The 21,737-nt window shown below is 46.3% G+C and overlaps 1 protein-coding gene across 9 annotated transcripts in view; it reads right to left on the minus strand.

The window, feature by feature from the left end:
• The window catches only part of KCNAB2 (potassium voltage-gated channel subfamily A regulatory beta subunit 2), a 416,103-nt gene that overhangs the window by 87,967 nt on the left and 306,399 nt on the right, over positions 1 to 21,737 (minus strand). For all 9 annotated transcript variants that reach the window (XM_063943446.1, XM_063943443.1, XM_063943448.1 and 6 more), the window contains 2 exons: positions 20,763 to 20,806; positions 19,485 to 19,522 (listed from right to left, as the gene is read on the minus strand). In XM_063943446.1, the coding sequence (XP_063799516.1) occupies positions 19,485 to 19,522; positions 20,763 to 20,806 (82 nt within the window). The remainder of the gene's footprint in view (positions 1 to 19,484; positions 19,523 to 20,762; positions 20,807 to 21,737) is intronic.

The raw sequence follows: 21,737 nt of genomic DNA on the forward strand, positions 1-21,737 counted from the left end.
TGGGCCAGGTTCAAAAAGTTGAAGACCGCCCGCAATTCCAGAATGTTGATCGGGAGGAGAGACTACTCCTTGGTCCACCGACCCTGAAGGGAGTGTTGCTCCAATACCGCGCCCCAACTCCTTAGACTGGCATCCGTCGTCAACAGGACCCAGTCGGATATCCAGAAGGGACGGCCCCTGCACAATCGTTGGTCCTGGAGCCACCAGTACAGCGAAAGACGGACCTCCGGAGTCAATGAGATCATGTGAAACCTGATCCGGTGAGTAAGGCCATCCCACTTGACCAGAATCCGCCTCTTGAGAGGGCGAGAATGGAATTGAGCATACTCCACCATGTCGAATGCTCACACCATGAGGCCCAGCACCTGCATCGCCGAATGTATCGACACTTGCGGACGAAAGATGAAGCAACGAATCCTATCCTAAAGCTTCAGGACTTTCTCCTGAGACAAGAACAACTGCTGGTTGTGAGTGTCCAATAGCGCGCTCCCAGGTGCACCATGCTCTGAGCAGGGACCATGGAGAATTTCTTCCAGTTGATGAGCCACCCGTGGGCTTGCAGAAACCGGACAGTCAGATCCAAGTGACGTAGGAGAAGTTCTGGTGAATTTGCCAGGATCAACAAGTCGTCCAGATACGGTAGGATCCTGACCCTTTGACGTCGGAGTTCCGCCGTTATCACCGCCATAACTTTGGTGAAGACTCGCGGAGCCGTGGTTAAACCAAAAGGTAACGCCCGAAACTGGTAATGGAGGTTGCCAACCACAAACCTCAGGTATTGCTGATGCGACGCTGCTATAGGAATATGCAGGTAAGCATCCTGTATATCCAGGGAGACCATATAATCCCCAGGTTCCAAGGCTAGAACAATAGAGCGAAGGGTTTCCATACGGAATTTGGAGATTCTCACAAACTTGTTCAATGCCTTGAGGTTGAGAATGGGCCGGGAGGACCAATTCGGTTTCGGGACCAGAAACAGCGGAGAATAGTACCCCTGGCCCCACTGAGCAAGAGGCAACTGTACTACCACTCCTGTGTCCAGGAGGGTCTGTACCACCGAATGTAGAGTCTTTGCCTTCACCTGATCCGAAGGGACGTCTGTCAGGCAAAATCGACGAGGGGGCGGTTTTTGAAAGCTATGGCGTAACCTCGAGTGACGACTTCCCGTACCCAGGCATCTAACGTGGTCTTCAACCATTCCTGGGTATACCAGGGGGAGGCCCGCCCCGTCATGCGGCAGGCTTATCGGTCTTGGAAGCTGGCTGACGGGCAGCCCAGGATCTTTTGGGCTTCGGCTTACCAGGTTTGGAAGTGCGGGCCTGTTTCTGGTACTCCTGACCTTTTGCTTTACCTGGAGGACGAAAGGAAGTACTTTTAGCCTTCAGCACAGAAGGAGCGGTACTTGGCAGACAGGCAGTTTTTGCAGTAGCCAAATCAGCCACTATCTTATTTAAGTCCTCCCCAAATAGAATATCTCCCTTAAAAGGGAGTACCTCCAGGGTTTTTCTAGAATCCAGATCCACGGACCAGGATCTCAACCACAATATCCGGCGGGCCAGGACTGACGTAGTAGAAGCCTTGGCTGCTAGAATACCGGAATTAGAAGCCGCCTCTTTAATATAGTGAGAAGCTGTGACGACAATATATGACAAGCACTGTCTAGCATGGTCAGAAGAGATTTCAGCTTCCAACTCTAGGGCCCACGCTTCAATAGCTTCTGCAGCCCATGTCGCTGCAATAGTGGGCCTTTGCGCAGCACCTGTGAGGGTGTAAATCGCTTTCACACAACCCTCCACACATTTATCCGTAGGCTCTTTCAGAGACGTGACGGTAGTGACCGGTAGAGCTGAGGAAACCACCATCTTTGCCACATGCGAGTCCACTGGAGGAGGCGCCTTCCAATTTTTTGACAGCTCTGGCGTGAGGGGATAGCGAGACAGCATCTTCTTGTGAGGCACAAACTTCTTCCCTGGATTTTCCCAGGATTCCTGACGTATATCCACCAGGTGATCAGAATGAGGTAAAACTTGTTTAACCACCTTCTGACGCTTGAACCTATCTGGTTTCTTAGGAGGGACGGATGGCTCTGGATCATCCGTAATCTGTATAATCAACTTAATAGCCTCCAAAAGATCAGGAACATCCACATGTGAACTACCCTCCCCATCAGCAGTATCTGTGTCAGAATCTGTGGGGTCAGTGTAAGCGCCATCTTCATCAGACGAGGTGTCAGTGACAGCAGTGGATTGTGAAGAGGTAAGAGCTCGCTTAGAGGACCCCTTGTTCTTAGGTGAGCGAGGGGCAGACTTTTTAGTAGTCAAAGACTGGTTCAATTTCTTCAATTGAGCAGACAAGTTATCTGCCCACGGCGGGTTAGCCACGGAGACCACATACGGTTGAACCGGCATAGGAGGTCCCATAGGGGGCGTTAGTTTAGTAACTAGGGTATTCAGAAGTGTGGAGAAAGTAGCCCACGACGGGTCATTATGGACCCCCGTTGCCACAGTTCCACTGGGGGGCAAAGAGCCCCCGGAACCAGAGCCTTCAGCTGCTATATTATCCTCATAGGGATCTGTGGCGTCAGCAACACCGGTAGTGTGTTCAGCCCCAGACCCGTTACCCTCAGAAGCAGACATGATATAACTTGCAATATCAGGTAACACAGTACAATTGTAAGCAGCACAATACCTCTTGCCCAAACCCCTGCGCAGTGTAGTCAGCACAAGCAGGGATACAGGAGAGATATGGTGACTAAAATCACAGAGAAAAATACAATTACAGTATATCTTGTGAATATCCTATATTACAGTATTATAAACCTGAAGCACCAAGCCCCCTCAGGTTATAGAATATAGGGATAGCAAGTTGAGTGAGAGACACGAAATGAAATTCACCCAGCAAGCTAATGCACACACATGTAGTCACAGACAATAATACTGCACTGGACTAGCTTATATATATAGCTATGTAGTCACTAGAGAGAACACTGCACAGTAAAAAAAACCTGGATGTATATCACAGGGCACTTGTACCAGAGAACCCTGACTAAATGGACTTTTTCTTAACGATCACTGTCTAAATGACATGTAGAATACTTAAGTGTCTTGTAAAGTCACAGCACTGACTATCAGGCGGCTTTACAAAGGAGGATTTGTCCAAGCAGTCCCAGGAACAGTGTAGCTGAGAGAAATGGCGCCCAAACACTGACTGGGAGTGAGGGAGAGACAGATATGCAGCTCCAGGGCAGGAACATTTACTGGAAATGGCGCCCTGGGGCTGGGGGAGGGGACACAGGTCTAAGCCTTATCCCCTCTGCTGGCTTAACCACCTGGTACTGTGGGCCAATATAGATAGGTTTATGAGAGAAAACCTGACCTGTACCCTTGCCCTGGTGGCCTAGTGGGGTCGCCTGTATGCCACAGTGTCCAGCGACAGAGTGCGCGGCCCGCCTCCCACCGGATCGCGATACAGCGCGGGTCCCGAGAACGGGACCCACTTACCACCTCCCAAAGCGCGGCCAAGTGATCCCGGAGAGCCCCAGCAGTGTGTGTCTAACTGGAAGAAAACCGGAGCCTCCTGCTGTAGTTACCCGGCAACCAAGGCACGGGAGTGTACAACGCCGCTGGGGAGAGATGGAGCTGCAGCAGTGAATGTCTCCTGACATTTACACACTGCTGCTGCCCTTGTAGTCTTCACTTTTTCTTCACAAAAAGCTCTTCTTAGGGCTGCCTGGAGCAGCCCCTCTGTTATGTGCCTGCTATCTGCAGCACCAACTACAAAACTGAGCTCCTGTGCAGGGAGACGGGGTTATAGAGGAGGCGGCGCTATGCATCTTGGGAACAGTCAAAGCTTTTGTGCCTGTTGGTGCCTCGGATCAAGATCCTACTCTACACCCCAATGTTTATCCTTGTGGAGCCCAGTGTACCCCGCAGCAGAAATAAGATTTTAATTACCTACCGGTAAATCTTTTTCTCGTAGTCCGTAAAGGATACTGGGGTCCACATTAGTACCATGGGGTATAGACGGGTCCACCAGGAGTCTTGGGCACTTTAAGAAATCAATAGTGTGAACTGGCTCCTCCCTCTATGCCCCTCCTACCAGACTCAGTCTAGAAACTGTGCCCGAGGCGACGGACTTATCCTGAGGAAGGATTTAACAGGACAGTGGTGAGATTGGAACCTGCACACACAGACAAGAGGAAAGCCATGCTAACCAAACATGAACAGGAACAGTAACAGCTGAACCAACCACAATACTTAAAGTAACAGAGCAGGAAACACAAACCACTAGGCGGACGCCCAGTATCCTCTACGGACTACGAGAAAAGGATTTACCGGTAGGTAATTAAAATCCTATTTTCTCTTACGTCCTAGAGGATACTGGGGTCCACATTAGTACCATGGGGATGTACCAAAGCTCCCAAACCGGGTGGGAGAGTGCTGAGGTTCCTGCAGAACCGATTGACCAAACTGAAGGTCCTCAGAGGCCAAAGTATCGAACTTGTAGAACTTAGCAAACGTGTTCGAACCCGACCAAGTAGCTGCTTGGCAGAGCTGTAAAGCCGAGACACCACGGGCAGCCACCCAGAAAGAACCCACGACCTAGTAGAGTGGGCCAGTACTTTAGGAACCGGCAATCCTGCCGTAGAATAAGCCTGCTGGACAGTAAGCCTGATCCAGCGAGCAATAGACTGCTTTGAAGCAGGACACCCAATTTTCTTGGGATCATAGAGAACAAACAGCGAGTCAGATTTTCTGTGACGAGCTGTCCGCTTCACATAGATCTTCAAAGCCCTCACAACATCCAAGGACTTTGAGGTAGCAGAGGTGTCAGGAAGCACCGAAACCGCAATAGGCTGGTTGATATGAAACGCAGACACCACCTTAGGAAGAAATTGCTGACAAGTTCTGAGTTCAGCTCTGTCTTCATGGAAAATTAAACAGGGGCTTTTGTGAGACACGCCCCCAGTTCCGACACACACCTCGCTGAAGCCAAGGCCAAAATTGTAACAGTCTTCCACGTAAGAAACTTTATGTCAACCTCCTGTAAAGGCTCAAACCATTCCGATTGTAGAAACTGCAACACCACGTTGAGATCCCAAGGTGCCGTGGGAGGCACAAAGGGCGGATAGATGTGCAGAACACCCTTCAAGAACGTCTGAACCTCAGGGAGGGAAGCCAATTGTTTCTGGGAGAAAATGGACAAGGCCGAAATCTGGACCTTTAAGGAACCCAAACATAGGCAAACATCTACACTTGACTGTTGAAAAAGGAAAAAACGTCCCAGTTGAAATTCCTCCATGGGAAATTTCCTGTTTTCACACCACAAGACATATTTTTTCCAAATACGGTGGTAATGTTTAGACGTTACCCATTTCCTGGCTTGGATCAGGGTTGGAATCAACCTGTCCGGGATTCCCTTCCCTTTCCCAACCTCCATGCCATCAAACGTAACCATGTTAAGTCTTGATAGATGAACGGTCCCTGTTGTAGAAGATCCTCTTGAAGAGGCAGAGGCCACGGGTCCTCTAGGAGCATCCCCAGCAGATCCGCGTACCAGGCCCTTCTTGGCCAGTCCGAAGCAATGAGAATTACTTGAACCTTTTCCCTTTTTATTCTTTTGAGAATTCTTGGGATCAACGGAAGAGGTGGAAACACGTAAACCATCTGGTAGACCCATGGAGTCACCAGAGCATCCACCGCCACTGCTTGTGGGTCCCTCGACCTTTGCGCAATACCGCTGGAGCTTCTTGTTGAGACGAGAGGCCATCATGTCGATTTGTGGAATTCCCCACCGACGTGTCAAGGACTCGAACACCTGCGGATGAAGGCCCCACTCTCCCAGGTGGAGGTCGTGTCTGCTGAGGAAGTCCGCTTCCCAGTTGTCTACTCCCAGAATGAAGATTACCGACAGCGCCAACGCGTGTCTTTCTGCCCGGAGGAGAGTCCTTGTTACCTCGGACATTACTGCTCTGCTCTTCATTCCGCCCTGTCGGTTTATGTACGTTATTGCCGTCACATTTTCCGACTGAACTCGAATGGCGTGATCTTTGAAGATGCGATGCCTGCAAAAGGGCGTTGTATATGGCCCTTAGCTCGAGAACGTTGATCGGAAGAATGGTTTCCTGACTTGACTATTTTCCTTGGAACTGTTCCCCCCTGGGTGACTGCTCCCCAACCTCTGAGGCTTGAGTCTGTGGTTACCAGGATCTAATCTTGAATCCCGAACCTTCGACCCTCTGTCAGGTGAGAAGTCTGAAGCCACCACAGAAGAGAAATCCTGGCTTTTGGCGACAGACGTGTCCTCTGGCGCATGTGAAGATGTGATCCGGACTATTTGTCCAACAGATCCAGCTGGAAGTACCTTCCGTACTGCAGTGCCTCATAAGAGGCTACCATCTTCCCCAGAAGGCGAATGCATAGATGTACCGATATCCGGGTTGGTTTTAGAACATCCCGCGCCATCGACTGGATTACCAATGCCTTTTCCTACGGAAGGAATACCTTCTGTTCTTCCGTATCCAGTATCATCCCCAGGAACGGAAGCCTTCAGTGTTGGTTCCAGGTGGGATTTTGGTAGGTTCAGAAACCACCCGTGATCATGGAGTAGTCGGGTTGAGTGGGCAACAACCTCTCCCTGGATTGTGCTTTTATCAGCAGGTCGTCCAGGTACGGTATTATGTTCACTCCTTGCATGCGGAGGAGAAACATAATCTCTGCCATTACCTTGGTGAACACCCTCCGTGCCGTTGAGAGGCCAAATGGCAGGGCATGGAACTGGTATTGACGGTCCTGTAGTGCAAACCAGTAGATAAGCCTGAGGTGGCGGCCAAATCGGAATATGAAGGTATGCATCCTTGATATCCAGAGACACCAGAAATTCCCCCACCTCCAGACCGGAGATCACCGCTCTCAGAGACTCCATCTTGAACTTGAACACCCTTTAGTACAGGTTCATCCGGTTTCGGCACCACAAACAGGTTGGAGTAATAACCTTTGTTTTGTAGTTGAAGTGGAACTGGAACAGTGACCTGAGTCTGTACCAGTTTCTGAATTGCTGCCTGCAAAGTCATACCTGCTTCTGGAGAAGCTGGTAAACCTGATTTGAAGAATTTGTGAGGTGGGAGTTCCTGAAACTCCAGTCTGTATCCCTGGGCGATAAGGTCTTTGACCCAGTGATCCTGGCATGATGTTGCCCAAATGTGACTGAAATAATGTAACCGGGCTCCCACCTGCCCGTCTTCCAGGCAGTGCAGTCCACCACCATGCTGAAGGCTTTGAGGAAGCAGACCCGGAGGTCTGGTCCTGAGAACCTGCAGCTGCTGGTTTTCTGGGTTTACCTCTATTGCCTTTGAAGGCTGTAGAAGAACCTTTGGATTTGCCTTTAAATTTCGCTGTCCGAAAGGACTGCAGAGTTGGAGCAGAGTAGGATTTCCTAGCTGGGGGTGCTGCGGAAGGAAATTACGTAGACTTACCCGCCGTAGCCATGGATATCCATGTATCCAGTTCATCTCCAAAAAGGGCCTCACCTGTGAATGGTAGGCTTTCCACGCCTTTCCTGGAATCCGCATCCGCAGTCCACTGGCGTAGCCACAAGCCCCTGCGTGCTGACACTGCCATGGCAGTGGTGCGTTCGTTGAGCAAACCAATTTCCTTTATGGCCTCCACCATAAAGTTAGCAGAGTCCTGAGTAAGCTGTAGGAGTAAAATTACCTACCCCCTGGTTAAGGAATCTAATCCGTCAATTAGGTTACCGGACCACTTAGCAATGGCCTTAGTGATCCATGCACAAGCAATAGTGGGTCTCTGGGCCACCCCAGCAGCAGTGTATAAAGATTTGAGAGTGGTCTCAATCTTGCGGTCAGCCAAGTCCTTTAAGGATGCTGCCCCAGGAACAGGTAAGACTATCTTACGTGACAACCTAAATACCGATGCGTCCACAATTGGCGGGTTTTCCCATTTCTTTCTGTCCTCCAGAGGAAAGGGAAAGGATGTAATTAATCTTTTAGCGATCTGAAACTTTTTGTCAGGACTAGCCCAAGTTTCTTCAAACAGGGCATTCAATTCCTTTGATGCTGGAAAAGTAACCGAGGATTTCCTATTTTACATTAAAACAAGATTCCTTCTCTACCTCCGCCACATTGTCAGGAATGTGCAGGACATCTCTAATAGCTTCTATCAGGGCCTGTATTCCTTGTGACAGGACTGTATCCCCCCCCACTCGCATCCACTTCACCCTCCTCTGTGTCTGATGTATCGTCATCAGTATCAGCCTGCATGAGCTGGGCCAGAGTACGCCTCAAGTATTGCGTCTCTTTCTCAGTATGGGATAATGTAGTAGAAATATTTGATATCATCCCCGTAATGAAATCTAACCATGGGGGTTCTGCCCCACTAGCCTGAGAATGTGTACTATTCTGGGTACATGGTAGCGAGTCTCCGGGGGAGGATAGACACTCTGCTGCGCAGGAAACACAGTCCCTGGACATGGTAATGTGAAGGGACCCACACACACCCACACACAGTAGGTGAAAACACAGTTTTTAACCCACACAGTGCCCGCAGGGAGACACAGAAAATGGAGTCAGCCACACCGCGCCCTTTTAGCCAAGTAAAGCTTAGCTGGGTCGCCACACTAAGTCCCTTAAAAGGGCTTAGTATTCTACAACACCCCCCCTACCTTCTAAGACCCCCTGGTACTGCTGAGGAGACATGGAGTCTTTGTGGAGGAGCTGCACTTCCCTGTGATGCCTATCAGTGTAAGCTGCAGAGGGAAAATGGCGCTGGTGAGCCGCTGGATCCGCTCATAGTGAAGCTCCGCCCCCGTAATGGTGCACGGCTTCCTGTTTTTTTTTTTTATACTGGCCTAAGGTCGGTTTGCTTAACAGAGGGTTAGAACCCCTATTAAGCTAGTTGGCCAATGTGGGTAATCATTGGTGGCTCAGCGCGCCCCTCACAACGTGACACACTCCTCCGCATGTCCTCCTGAGCCCCCCGGAGCGCAGTCTGCATGTCAGCGCTGCGCTCCTATCCTTGTGCCGCCATTCCCGCCGGCGACCCCGGCGTTCTACTCACCACTCTTCTTTCTTCTGGCTCTGTTAGGGGTGGCGGCGTGCTGTGGGAGGGTACGCTGGCTGTGGTGGGGCTTGCGAATTACTCCCTCAGGAGCTCAGTGTCCTGTCAGTGGAGAAACTGGACCACTAACTCTTTAGGAAGTTGGGCCGTTCTCCCCCCTAAATCCCACGAACCAGGCAGGCTGGTGCCACCCAGCAATGCCTGTAAAATATCGAACAGAAAATAAATGCAGAAAACTCTTCAGGAGCTTCCCTAAGCGTGACCGGCTTCTCCGGGCACATTTTCTAAACTGAGTCTGGTAGGAGGGGCATAGAGGGAGGAGCCAGTGCACACTATTGATTTCTTAAAGTGCCCAAGGCTCCTAGTGGACCCGTCTATACCCCATGGTACCAATGTGGACCCTAGTATCCTCTAGGACGCAAGAGAAATTATAGTTTTAAGTAATACGTTTTTTCAGCAAAAGAAGTGTTCAAATTAAATTAGGGGTACAGAAAAATGGGTATAAGTATATATCTGGGTCATTTTCAGCCACTTTCAAATAAAACTTCCAAAAAACCCGATAACTCCCACCTGAAAACCTAAAAACACTTGTATCACTCATAAAGCGCTCCAATATACCTGTCCCATACCTTGTACCCCAATTTCCATAATTTTGCACTTTTTGATATAACAAATTATGTCATCATTGGTCAATTAAAAATAATGAAAAGAAATTTGCAGTAAACCTATGGAGAATTATCAACAATTTTTTGTGGATGATTGAATAGTGTTTTTTTTGCAAATTGTGATAATAACACTGGTTTTATCGTGAAAACAGCATTTAATGGCTAGTTGTATTAACCCTCAGAGTACACACACACACATATACACACATATATATATATATATATATATATATATATATACAGGTTGAGTATCCCATATCCAAATATTCCGAAATACGGAATATTCCGAAATACGGACTTTTTTGAGTGAGACTGAGATAGTGAAACCTTTGTGTTTTGATGGCTCAGTGTACACAAACTTTGTTTAATACTCAAAGTTATTAAAAATATTGTATTAAATGAACTTCAGACTGTGTGTATAAGGTGTATATGAAACATAAATGAATTCTGTGAATGTACACACACTTTGTTTAATGCACAAAGTTATAAAAAATATTGGCTAAAATGACCTTCAGGCTGTGTGTATAAGGTGTATATGAAACATAAATGCCTTCTGTGCTTAGATTTAGGTCCCATCACCATAATATCTCGTTATGGTATGCAATTATTCCAAAATACAGAAAAATCCGATATCCAAAATTCCTCTGGTCCCAAGCATTTTGGATAAGGGATACTCAACCTGTATATATATATACACACACACACACACACACATACACCAAAGGTGAAATACAAGTCAGAGGGTCCTTGGAATGCGCTACTTGAAAAAATAAGATTTTAAACCTACCGGTAAATCTTTTTCTCGTAGTCCGTAGAGGATGCTGGTACTCCGTAAGGACCATGGGGATATACGGGCTCCGCAGGAGACATGGGCACTTTAAGAAAGACTTTGACTCTGGGTGTGCACTGGCTCCTCCCTCTATGCCCCTCCTCCAGACCTCAGTTAGAGAAACTGTGCCCAGAGGAGACGGACAGTACGAGGAAAGGATTTTTGTAATCAAAGGGCAAGATTCATACCAGCCACACCAATCACACCGTATAACTTGTGATATACTACCCAGTTAACAGTATGAAAACAACGTAGCATCAGTCCAAGACCGATGAAACTATAACATAATCCTTATGTAAGCAATAACTATATACAAGTCTTGCAGAAGTAGTCTGCACTTGGGACGGGCGCCCAGCATCCTCTACGGACTACGAGAAAAAGATTTACCGGTAGGTTTAAAATCTTATTTTCTCTAACGTCCTAGAGGATGCTGGGACTCCGTAAGGACCATGGGGATTATACCAAAGCTCCCAAACGGGCGGGAGAGTGCGGATGACTCTGCAGCACCGATTGAGCAAACAGGAGGTCCTCCTCAGCCAGGGTATCAAACTTATAAAACTTTGCAAAGGTGTTTGACCCCGACCAAGTAGCAGCTCGGTACAGCTGTAGTGCCGAGACCCCTCGGGCAGCCGCCCAAGACGAGCCCACCTTCCTAGTGGAATGGGCCTTAACCGATTTTGGCAACGGCAATCCTGCCGTAGAATGCGCCTGCTGGATCGTGTTACAGATCCAGCGAGCAATAGTCTGCTTTGAAGCAGGGCCGCCAACTTTGTTGGCTGCATACAGGACAAACAGTGCTTCTGTTTTTCTGATCCTAGCCATTCTGGCCACGAAAATTTTCAAAGCCCTGACCACATCAAAGGACTCGGAATCCTCCAAGTCACGAGTAGCCATAGGCACGACCATAGGTTGGTTCATATGAAAGGATGAGACCACCTTAGGTAGGAATTGAGGACGGATCCGCAACTCCGCTCTATTCGTATGGAAAACCAGATAGGGGCTTTTATGTGATAAAGCCGCCAATTCCGAAACTCGCCTAGCCGAAGCCAAGGCCAACAACATGACTACCTTCCAAGTGAGATATTTCAACTCCACTGTTTTCAGTGGTTCACACCAATGAGACTTAAGGAAAATTAACACCACGTTAAGGTCCCAAGGCGCCACCGGAGGTACAAAAGGAGGCTGAATATGCAGTACTCCCTTCACAAAAGTCTGTACTTCAGGTAAAGAGGCCAATTCCTTTTGAAAGAAAATGGATAAAACCGAAATTTGAACTTTAATGGAGCCTAATTTTAGGCCCAAATTCACTCCAGTTTGTAGGAATTGAAGAAAACGGCCTAGATGGAATTCCTCCGTAGGAGCATTCCTGGCCTCACACCAAGAAACATATTCTCGCCATATTCGGTGACAATGTTTAGACGTCAATGCCTTCCTAGCCTTTATTAGCGTAGGAATGACCTCATGCGGAATACCCTTTTCCGCTAGGATCCGGCGTTCAACCGCCATGCCGTCAAACGCAGCAGCGGTAAGTCTTGGAACAGACAGGGACCTTGTTGTAACAGGTCCTGCCTTAGAGGAAGAGGCCACGGATCTTCTGTGAGCATGTCTTGCAGAACCGGATACCAGGTCCTTCGTGGCCAATCTGGAACAATGAGAATTGTTCTCACTCCTCTTTTCCTTATTATCCTCAACACCTTGGGTATGAGAGGAAGAGGAGGAAACACATATATACCGACTGGAACACCCACGGTGTCACTAGGGCGTCCACAGCTACCGCCTGAGGGTCTCTTGACCTGGCGCAATACCTTTGTAGCTTTTTGTTGAGACGGGATGCCATCATGTCTATTTGGGGTAGTCCCCACCGACTTGCAATCTGCGCGAAGACTTCCTGATGAAGTCCCCACTCTACCGGATGCAGATCGTGTCTGCTGAGGAAGTCTGCTTCCCAGTTGTCCACTCCCGGAATGAACACTGCTGACAGAGCGCTTACATGATTCTCCACCCAGCGAAGAATTCTGGTGGCTTCCGCCATTGCCACTCTGCTCCTTGTGCCGCCTTGGCGGTTTACATGAGCTACTACGGTGATGTTGTCTGACTGGATCAGAACTGGTCGATTGCGAAGTAAAATCTCCGCTTGACGTAGGGCGTTGTATATGGCCCTTAGTTCCAGGATGTTGATGTGAAGACAAATCTCTTGACTTGACCAAAGTCCTTGGAAATTTCTTCCCTGTGTGACTGCTCCCCAACCTCGGAGGCTCGCGTCCGTGGTCACCAGGATCCAGTCCTGAATGCCGAACCTGCGGCCCTCCAGAAGGTGAGCACTGTTTAGCCACCACAGGAGAGATACTCTGGCCCTGGGGGACAGGGTGATCCGCTGATTCAATTGCAGATGCGACCCGGACCTTTTGTCCAATAGGTCCTTGCATGAAATCTGCCGTATGGAATGGCTTCGTATGTTGCCACCATCTTTCCCAGAACTTGAGTGCAATGATGTACTGACACTTGTTTTGGTTTCAACAGGTTCATGACTAGAGTCATGAGTTCCTGCGCTTTTTTCGTCGGAAGAAAAACCCTCTTCTGGTCTGTGTCCAGAATCATGCCCAAGAAGGGCAGACGAGTTGTAGGATTCAGCTGCGACTTTGGAATATTGAGAATCCAGCTGTGTCGCTGTAACACATTCAGTGAAAGTGATACGCTGCTCAGCAACTTCTCCCATGATCTCGCTTTTATGAGGAGATCGTCCAAGTACGGGATAATTGTGACGGCCTGCTTGCGCAAGAGCACCATCATTTCCGCCATTACCTTGGTGAAAATTCTCGGGGCCGTGGAAAGCCCAAACGGCAACGTCTGAAATTGGTAATGACAATCCTGTACCGCAAATCTCAGGTACGCCTGATGAGGAGGATATATGGGGACATGCAGGTATGCATCCTTCATGTCCAGAGATACTAAAAAATCTCCCCCTTCTAGGCTGGCGATGACTGCCCTGAGCGATTCCATCTTGAACTTGAACCGTTTTAAGTAAAGGTTCAGGGATTTTAAATTTAAAATGGGTCTGACCGAACCGTCCGGTTTCGGGACCACAAACAGAGTTGTGTAGTACCCCTGCCCTCTTTGAAGCAGGGGAACCTCTACCACCACTTGTTGAAGACACAATCTGTGAATCGCATGTAACACTATCTCCCTTTCTAGGGGGTGTTTCGGTAGGGCCGATTTGAAAAACCGGCGAGGAGGCACCTCTTCGAATTCCAGCTTGTAACCCTGGGAAACAATTTCTATTGCCCATGGATCCACCTGTGAGTGGACCCAGATGTGGCTGAACAGTCGAAGACGTGCCCCCACAGGAGCGGACTCCCTCAGGGGAGCCCCAGCGTCATGCGGTGGATTTTGCAGAGGCCGGGGAGGACTTCTGTTCCTGGGAACTAGCTGTGTTGTGCAGCTTTTTCCCTCTGCCCTTACCTCTGGCAAGAAAGGACGATCCACGTGCTCTCTTGCTTTTACTGGAACGAAAGGACTGCATGATAATGAGGCGCTTTCTTAGAATGTGAGGGAATATATGGCAAAAAATTTGATTTACCTTCCGTAGCCGTGGAGACGAGGTCAGAGAGTCCCTCTCCAAACAATTCCACACCCTTGTAAGGCAACAACTCCATATATCTCTTGGAGTCGGCATCACCAGTCCACTGTCGGGTCCATAAGACACGCCTAGCAGAAATAGACATAGCGTTTATCCTGGAACCCAGTAAACTAATGTCTCTTTGAACATCCCTCATATACAAGACAGCATCTTTTATATGCCCTAGGGTCAGTAAAATGGTATCCTTATCAAGAGTCTCAATATCCGTTGATAAGGAACCTGTCCATGCTGCTACAGCACTACAAACCCAGGCTGACGCAATAGCCGGTCTGAGTAACGTACCAGAATGTGTGTAAATGGACTTCAAGGTAACCTCCTGCTTGCGGTCAGCAGGATCCTTGAGGGTAGCCGTATCTTGGGATGGAAGCGCTATCTTTTTTGATAATCGCGTCAAGGCCTTGTCCACCCTAGGGGAGGATTCCCACCGTATCCTGTCCTGCAACGGGAAAGGATACGCTGTTAGGATCCTTTTGGGAATCTGCAGTTTTTTGTCTGGAGTTTCCCACGCTTTTTCACATAATTCATTCAGCTCATGTGAGGAGGGAAAGGAGACCTCAGGTTTCTTTCCCTTATACATGTGTACCCTCGTGTCAGGGACAGGGGGTTCCACAGTGATATGCAAAACATCTTTTATTGCGATAATCATATATCGAATACATTTAGCCACCTTTGGCTGTAATTTTGTATCATCGTAATCGACACTGGAGTCTGAATCCGTGTCGGTATCTGTGTCAACTATTTGGGATAGTGGGCGCTTCTGAGACCCCAAAGGTCCCGGCGACATAGGGACAGGCATGGGTTGATTTCCTGACTGTGCCCCAGCTTCAGCTTTGTCTAGACTTTTGTACAATAAATTAACATTTGCACTTAAAACATTCAACATATCCATCCAGTCCGGCGTCGGCATCGCCGACGGAGACCTAACAGTCAAACTCCCCCTCCTCCTTAGGTGAGCCCTCAACCTCAGACATGTCGACACACACGTACCGACACACCACACATACACAGGGAAGCTCTTTTCTGAAGACAGGTTCCCCACCAGGCCCTTTGGAGAGACAGAGAGAGAGTATGCCAGCACACACCCCAGCGCTATATGACCCTGGAAAAAACACAGTATGTTTACCCAGCAGCGCTGTTTTGTGTATATGCGCCAATTATGTGCCCCCCCTCTAATTTAAAGCCCTCTGTCACCGTGTGTCAAGCAAGGGAGAGTCCGGGGAGCTTCCTCTCAGCGGTGCTGTGGAGAAAATGGCGCTGGTGAGTGCTGAGGGAGAAGCCCCGCCCCCTCGGTGGCGGGCTTCTGTCCCGTTCAAATTTTTCAATACATGGCGGGGGCTCTTTATATACATGTACAGTGCCCAGCTGTACATGTATATATCTATCTTTGCCATAAGAGAGGTTTTTATTGCTGCCCAGGGCGCCCCCCCCCTGCGCCCTGCACCCTTACAGTGACCGAAGTGTGTGAGGTGAAGGGGAGCAATGGCGCACAGCTGCAGTGCTGTGCGTTACCTCAGTGAAGATCCAAGTGTCTTCTGCCGCCTCAGATGGTCTTTTCCTCACATACTTCTTTCTTCCGGCTCTTCGAGGAGGATGGCGGCGCGGCTCTGGGAAGGACGGCAAGGGTGAGACCTGCGTACCGATCCCTCTGGAGCTAATGGTGTCCAGTAGTCTAAGAAACAGAGCTTTGAAACTCACAGAAGTAGGTCTGCTTCTCTCTCCTCAGTCCCTCGGTGCAGGGAGTCTGTTGCCAGCAGGCTCCCTGAAAATAAAAAACCTAACAAAAATGCTTTCTTACAGGAAACTCAGGAGAGCTCCTGAAATGCACCCAGTCTCCACTGGGCACAGTATCAAACTGGAGGAGGTGCATAGAGGGAGGAGCCAGTGCACACCCAGAGTCAAAGTCTTTCTTAAAGTGCCCATGTCTCCTGCGGAGCCCGTCTATCCCCATGGTCCTTACGGAGTCCCAGCATCCTCTAGGACGTAGAAGAAATACTTTTAAGACCAATATGTCTGAATCAGGAGGGACACAATGGAGAACAGAGGGTAAATAGGTGATGATCGGTAATCAAGGAACATCTAGAAATGAGCAAACTCCGAGTAGATTATTCTTACACCCTAAACCTTTCTGAAAGAAAATGTAATTCCATAGAAAAGCCATCATTTAAAACCAATTTCAAATATGTAAGCGTTAATTCAAATTGTTTTTTTTTTCCTTTGCTAGTCGGAATAACACCTTATTTATACCTCTTTTAGAGCAAATTTACACATGTTCAACCCTGCAAACTACCCAAATTGGAATACCAGGTCACTCGACCTGGATTATTCCAACTTGGCCCTTTTACATCAACCAGTAACACAGGTTATACACGTTCATGTGCAATAACCAGTGTTATATGCTGGCGGTGTAAAAGGGGTATTAATGAATAGTTGTTTGTGTTACAAAGTACTGCATATACCAGCAACCTTTGCTCCACAAGACAGCACTGTTTAGTAAGCATGAGCTTGACGGTTCCATGGAAATCCGCACAGCTGTCTCTATCGCTGAGTAAGCGGATCCTCATGCATGGTTCCCACCAGGAATAAAACCATCAGCACAAAAGACACATGCATTTTTTAACGTGTGTGGTCTCGATCACGTGCTTATGGTACACTCCTGTATGCAGTAGTGAGAGGCATAGAGGGCGGTTTAGTAACACTCAGCAAAACAGAAGTAAAATGTAGCACCAAATCGGCAATTAGTCCAGTGTTTGTTAGCAAAGATGGGGTGCGTGGGTTATCAAATCCGCCAGATCCCAAATCTGCCCATAAACACCCTAATCCACTCCCACATCTAGATCACTCCAGTTTAGTAATAAGGTAATGATAAGAATAGATTTGCAGTCTTGCCTCTCCTACTAAACATATGCTGTAAAGTTGCAGTGACGCTATTGGAGAGCGCCTCTCGTAGTGCTAGATCAGGCTCGAACAACCTGTGGCTCTCCAGCTGTTGTGAAACTACACATCCCAGCATGCCTTGCCACAGTTTTAGCGTTCCCTAGTAGCAAAACTGTGGCAGGGCATGCTAGGACATGTCGTTTCACAACAACTGGAGAGCCACAGGTTGGCCAGGCCTGTGCTAGATCATAAATAGAATGAGCTCTCTAAAGACCTGCAGAACATTACCCACAGCCACCTGCAAACATATTTTCTTGTGTTTGTAATTCGCAGGTGATACAGCCGAGGAACTGCTCCGGCACAAGGTATTTTTTAACTCTCAACCACTCAGTTTCTGCTTTAAGCAGAAACAGGAATCCTGCCAATCCATATGTTTAACAAAACAACTGGGTGTTAACAGGCTGACAAAGTCGGAAGAGGACCACCTTACAGTCTATAGCAAGTGTATTCAACATGCGGCCCTCAAGCTGCTGTGGAACCACACCTCCCAGCATGCCCCGCCTCAGTTTTAGCATTGGAAGTTACATGTTGAAGACCCCCCTGGTCTATAGGACAATAGGAGTTTGGTATGTGAGGTAAAAGTGACAAATATTGCGTACTGATCCAGCCAGTGGTTATTAAAAAACAAACAAAAAAAAAACAAAACATTTTTTTAAATAAACAATTTAGATTTTTATTAATACGAATAAGGCAAGTACAAGAACCAGCCAGACAATAGTGGCAACTCATCGTAGACTATCCGGTATCCTATTAGCAGCGGTAATTTACTGTTGCTAATAGGTTCGTTGAGGGCTATCCAATTAGTCCTGGAAACTGGCACTTATCGGGATTATGCTTCAGGTGCCTCAGGCAACCGAAGCATAATCTACGATAAGCAGCCGCGTTAACAAATGGGATCGGGAGCTTGTGTAATCGGATCCCATATGTTATAAAAAATGGCCTATAATTGGATACCCCGGTAATGACCATTGGTCAAAAATCGCGGCCATTTTTACCGTCCGAAATAACACCTAATAGGATACCTCAAATAGTCGTATTAGTTAGTAAAGAACAATAAATAATCACAATCATAGCAGGCGCCCAAAACATCAGTAGGACATTTATAATAACTGGTTATTGAGGATTGAAGGAGCAATCAAGATAAACCCACTTAAAGAGATGTGCTGGTTCGGATTTACTCAGTTTTAGCCGGATCTCAAAAAGGGCATCTTATTGGCCATTTTCTCCAACACGTTCTCTTGTTTTGGAAGTAAGAATTATCACAAGAAATCTGTTTTCACAAATGAAAAGGCCGAATCGCGGGAGCGTACAAACCCACGCTATAAGCCGCTTTTCACTGTAATTTTTTGGGGGGATGTCCTCTAAAAGCCTGGTTGCGGTAAATTACTGCTTTATAGCAGCTATATGAATCCCCCTTAGTTGTCTTTTACCTATATTTCATTTGTTTCATGACAAGAAAAATATTGAAAACTGGATGAATTATTGCAAATGTATTTAAATTGTGCGATCCCTAGAAGGAATACCAGGTTGCACTCAAATCATAGTTATTTTTGTTTTAAATGTGTTAGCCCAACTTTCACTATGAAAAATGTAGTCGTATTACATGAAAAATCTTTAAACATTTAAGTAGTAGAAATTTTATTCACAGCTCACTGCACAAATTATTTAATAACGCATAATCCCATACCCAGGGGTGCTTGGAGCCAAGGTCACAGCTTTCCTTAATATAGAACAGACCCTGAAGTTTTCTGACTTACGGGTTTATTCATGAAGCAGTGAAAAGTGTGGAGAAGTGAGCCAGTGGAGAAGTTGCCCATGGCAACCAATCAGCATACAGGTAACATTTATAATTTGCATACTATACAGTTGTACGGAGCAGCTGTTTGGTTGCCATGGGCAACTTCTCCACAGGCTCACTTCTCTACTCTTTTCACTGCTTCATGAATAGACCCCTTAAGTAACAGTTACAATTAAATACTGTATAACAAAATATAAATTAAAACTGTACAAACTGAACCGTGCTCTGTGGGTAATGCCCAATAAACATCTGTCCATTAAGGGGCAATTTCCGTTTATCAGAAATACATATTTAAATAGAAGTATGGAAAAGTACTGATGTTTGTATGAACTAAGGCAACAGCAAAATACAAAAAAAATAAAGTTATTGCTGAAATCCCGCTGACGCCTTTCAACCCACCATATACCACCCCCTGTCAGCTTAAGTTATATATAGATCATCCTGATGAAAAGCAAACAGATGGACTGAAAAACACACCTAATGAATGTCGTCACGCCGTCCCACAAGTCACAATTACTTTTATTAATAAACTCAATGCTCGTCTTACCTCATCCGTGATCTGACCTCCAAACGTCACCCATGTTCCTTTAAGACACAGATGATATAATGTCAAGAATATTGTATGTTTCAGTTGAATACTTGGCATGCTGTACACACACACACACACACACACCAAGGTCAATAGACACAAACTGAACTGATGCACACAGCATACTTATAACTTAAAAATGCATAAACTATACGTGGGCAGCCATTAAAGTTTAGTTTGCAAGCACGTTACGTTATTTTTAATATTTTGTTCTGATGTTCCTCTTTAGTACGTACCAGAAAGCTTTTCTGTGATGAAAATAAATCCTACCAAAACACATTATTTTTTATTTCTAAATATAAATCACTGTGGTAAGCTATATATTTTTTTAATCTTCTTCAGGCTGCTATCACTGATTTAGGATTCTAGACTACAATGACAAACACAAATCACATAACACACGTTGGTGAAAGCAGAGGGGCTTTGGTACATCCCTCTGAGCTCTATGTGCACATCCTCCTTCAACACCCTCCCCCCTACCCAATGTCATGCTGTGAGCCTGCATCTGTGTTGCAGACTTACAGTGATTGGCACCCAGTTTTATTTGAGAAGCTAGAGAGATTTTGAAAAGGGTGGCAGCTGCAAATACTGATCAGATGCATGTCTCAATAGCTACTTAACATGTATTTAAATAAAGAACTTCTACTGTATGTGGGAGTACTGCTTTAAAGGGTGGGCATGCTAACTGCATCACTGAGATTAGAACCAGATAGAGCATACTTTTATCTTCAATTTCGCTAACATTTTAAAAGGATTCCCAAATCCCATTTTTTTCTTTGTACTTTATTGTATCATAGAATTCCTGTTGCAGGCATTTTTCAAACAACTAAAATGGTGTTGCCAAGTTTTATTTTTACAACTTAGGTTTCTGACAGAGCGTTTATACATTATTGCTTCTCAATCACCCCAAACAACTTTATTCTTGTGTAAGGGCTATCCTCTCGGGAACAACATATTGCAGTATAGCCTAGTACCTCAGCTCCTAAAACATCCGAATGCGGCAGACAATCAAAAAATAAGTTGAATAATATCCTGTACAGAAGGACTACGCGTCTAGCCTCTCTACCAGGCATAATAATGCAAAATGACTTTATAAAGAAAAGAAAAAAAATCATCGCTTTTAAGAACAGCCATTATTACCTCAAACAGTATAAAAACTATGCAAAGGACTACAGAAGCATCAAACATAACTAAACGTTTTAAACACAGGTAAAGTATATTAGAAAACATATTTACCTAAGCCGAGGCATGAGACTCTTAGGCCGGACTTGCCAAGGTTCCTGGAAAAAAACAAAACAAGCATGTGTGTTACTGGAAACATTATATTGCAGCATCTATAATAACAATATGTATATGTTTCAAGCAATATTCACATTGTAGTATGCACTGTAGCAGGTTTACAGAATAACTACAGAGAAAAAAACAGCAACAATAAAAAAATACTCTAATAAAAAGATTGTTTGAGGCAGTGCTGTAGCATGACAATGACCAATGAGTTACGTGAAACCTATCCCATGTGTACAGATATCTTGGGCGGGATGTAATGAAGTCCAAATTCCGCGGGCACATTTGTTTAAAGGGGCAATCATGTACTGTACAAGGCATGGTTTAGCCTTGTACATGATTGCCCCTTTAAAAAACAAACATCAGAGTTCGGATGGCAACCCGCACAGCCGCTGAACTCTAACTTCATTACATCCTGGCCCCTATGTTATAAAATGTTTCATACGGTACAACGTTTCCTATAGTGTCATCTGTGATCTATGGGAGATTTGTTGGCTACTGTTTATTTATTAACAGTTTCTTATATAGCGCAGCAAATTCCGTTGCGCTTTACTGTTCAGATCACATGACGTTCTTTTAGCGCATTTTTCAGATGTGTGAAATAAAAGTACACTTATTAGATGCTGGGTGAATAAAGTGTATAAATATACAGTATAATAAATAGTAAATTACTGTAGTGTATGAGAAATCCCATACTCCCACATCATGAATGCCCTGCCAAACTAGGACTGGGGCAGAGGATTATGGAATCCCCAGATTATGTTCCATCGTATAATAACATGTAATACCTTGGCATTTTCCACTGGTATTAAGCAACAATTTTTATTTATAAAAATTTTTTTATGGACTTCCTTAAATGATCGAAAAACATTTTCATAAGGAAGAGGAGATCTGATGTGACTTCTCATATTAGAGTTGCACAGAATT

Source organism: Pseudophryne corroboree, chromosome 10, assembly GCF_028390025.1.
Source record: "Pseudophryne corroboree isolate aPseCor3 chromosome 10, aPseCor3.hap2, whole genome shotgun sequence".
NCBI classification, from domain to species: Eukaryota; Metazoa; Chordata; class Amphibia; order Anura; family Myobatrachidae; genus Pseudophryne; species Pseudophryne corroboree.